This window comes from Anarhichas minor, unplaced genomic scaffold, assembly GCF_050575085.1.
Source record: "Anarhichas minor isolate MPS153535 unplaced genomic scaffold, ASM5057508v1 ptg000044l, whole genome shotgun sequence".
In the NCBI taxonomy this organism is placed as follows: Eukaryota; Metazoa; Chordata; class Actinopteri; order Perciformes; family Anarhichadidae; genus Anarhichas; species Anarhichas minor.
In genome coordinates, this window is record NW_027466490.1 from 22,501 (window position 1) to 25,000 (window position 2,500).

Genomic DNA, 2,500 nt, shown 5'->3' on the forward strand with positions numbered 1-2,500 from the left:
CTACAACGTGGTGATGGTGACGCAGTGTGTGGAGAAAGGACGGGTGAGAGAGCGACGCTGTCATTGCCTTCATTGTGTCCGTCTTTGATGTTTGATGGATGTGTTCGTGGTCCTCTGAGGATGAACCCTTTATATCAGTCTGATGGACACGTTGACATAAAATGTGTTTTATTTTGACTGTTTAGCTTTGATGTCACTTCAAGTTAAAATATCAGTAAATCTTCTCATGAAGCTCACTAAGTAGTAAATAATGAGAAGAGTTTATTATTTAGTTTAATACTTTCATCCCTCAACATCATAAACAATTCCTGAGAAGTGTAATAAGATATGTATAGGGCTGATATGATATTTATTATCTAACATCTGTTGATTAGTTTTGTTTTTCTCTATTTATTGATTCATTCATTATTTTGTCTTTGAGGTTTTTTACCAATAAAAAGTTCTCAAATGTCTTGTTTTGTCTAAAACACAAAGGTTTCAATTCCTTTCTTCATAAGTAGAAGTATGACTTACATTGATATTGTATTGAGTAATAACTCATGTTTCTGTGACAGGTGAAGTGTGATCAGTACTGGCCTGCAGACAGAGAGCCTCTGTACTACGGTGAGCTGGTCATCCAGATGCTGTCTGAGTCCGTCCTGCCGGAGTGGACCATCCGAGAGTTCAAGATCACCTCGGTACCCGGTCTCCGTCTCTCATACCTCACCGTGCTGTAGAACCATATCATTTACTAACATGTGATCACTGGCTGCTGACAGGAGAGCGGCTGCAGTTACCCTCGAGTGCTGCGTCACTTCCACTACACGGTGTGGCCGGACCACGGAGTCCCAGAGAGCACCCAGTCCCTGATCCAGTTCGCCAGGACGGTCCGGGACTACGTGGACCGATCGCCCAGCACCGGAGCCACCGTCGTCCACTGCAGGTGTGTGTGTGTGTGTGAGTGAGTGTTAGTGTGTGTGTGAGTGTGTGTTGTTGTGCGTCTCATTGAGGAAATGACGGGCTGAGAGTTAACAACAATTCTCCATTGATTGATTTGTCAACGAAAAATCTATTTACTGTTTTTATAGTCATGTTCAAGCCGCTGTGTGTGTGTGTGTGTGTGTGTGTGTGTGTGTGTGTGTGTGTGTGTGTGTGTGTGTGTGTTAGTGCTGGTGTTGGCCGTACGGGGACGTTCATGGCCTTGGATCGGGTTCTGCAGCAGTTGGACTCTAAAGGAACCATCGACCTGTACGGATGTGTGTTCAACCTCCGGCTGCACCGCCAACACATGGTCCAAACTGAGGTACCCCCCCCTCCCCCCCCACACACACACACACTGCTGAAGTTATTTCTGAAACCTTGACCTTCTAACTACTTAGACTTGGACTTACTTGGACCAAACCAGGACACCTTTTCAGAGCCCTGCCATGGTGGCGAAGAAACTCTTCATAACAGATCAGATATCACATATATACAATAATTGTATGAGTAACTGTAATTTAAAAAGGTTGTAAAACGAGTAAATAAACAGGGTGGTTCTGCAGTCAGAAGACGGTGAATGAGTATCTGGAGTCCTTGTTCACTCGTGTACAGCATGTTGAACCCTCCTCGTGTGCTTCAGTGCCAGTACTCGTTCCTGCATCAGTGCGTCCGTGACGTCCTCAGAGCCAGAAAGCATCGCAGTGAACAGGAGAACCCTCTCTACCCCATCTACGAGAACTTCAACCCAGAGTACTGCCGCGGTGAGACTAACACTCCCACAGCACATGACGTTAATATTAACGAGGATCTACCGGAGATCAGTTCCTGCTGTTGTGTTCAAACCATTTCTAATAAACTCATAACTTCTTCTTCTCTCCTCAGACTTCATCTACACCGGCCGCTGAACAGACGATGACGTCATCTCAACTCTCTGAGCTCATGAGAACATTAACGATGAGTCATGTTCACCGTGTCGCTGCTTTAACATCAGGTTTATGGAAGTTAAATATCGACTACAGTTCAGAAAGTAAACAAACATTAATATCAAAGAAAAGTCTTTTATTAGCTACATTTTAAAGTGAATTCATATTTAGTTCAATTTGTGACCGGATGGCGACTTTTAAAAATCAAAAGTGTCTCAACATCGTTTTCTAAATGTTGTACGTTAATGTGTCTGTTGATTTCCTTCAGTGTTCAAGAGGAACACGAGCTGATCTCAGGTCGTGTTTAAATCTGACTTAAACTGCAGTTATACTTATTATATACGTATTATAACTTATTATCACTCACTGCTCCTTATAAGCTGTTTATTTAAAAGGTTACACATATTGCTGTATGTAAATAATGATGTAATGCTCTTTTTATATAGATGATTGTAAACTGTACGTCAACTATTGTTATGCTAATATGTAATATTGACATTTTTCTATTTATCATTTATGAAATCAAACAATTGCAAGAATTAATAAACTTCTTTTTTCAGACTTACGATAACTAAACATTGAATTGTTTATTCTAAAAACCCTTTTTATGAAGTTGT

At 41.5% G+C, this 2,500-nt stretch overlaps 1 protein-coding gene across 1 annotated transcript in view; it reads left to right on the forward strand.

Moving 5' to 3' along the window:
- ptprb (protein tyrosine phosphatase receptor type b) overlaps positions 1 to 2,500 on the forward strand; it is a 14,244-nt gene that overhangs the window by 11,170 nt on the left and 574 nt on the right. The window contains exons 20-25 of the mRNA XM_076111236.1: positions 1 to 43; positions 555 to 677; positions 759 to 922; positions 1,147 to 1,282; positions 1,601 to 1,721; positions 1,843 to 2,500. The exon at positions 1 to 43 is cut by the window's left edge and continues 92 nt beyond it; the exon at positions 1,843 to 2,500 is cut by the window's right edge and continues 574 nt beyond it. Of these exons, the coding sequence (XP_075967351.1) occupies positions 1 to 43; positions 555 to 677; positions 759 to 922; positions 1,147 to 1,282; positions 1,601 to 1,721; positions 1,843 to 1,865 (610 nt within the window). The 3' untranslated portion in view covers positions 1,866 to 2,500. The remainder of the gene's footprint in view (positions 44 to 554; positions 678 to 758; positions 923 to 1,146; positions 1,283 to 1,600; positions 1,722 to 1,842) is intronic.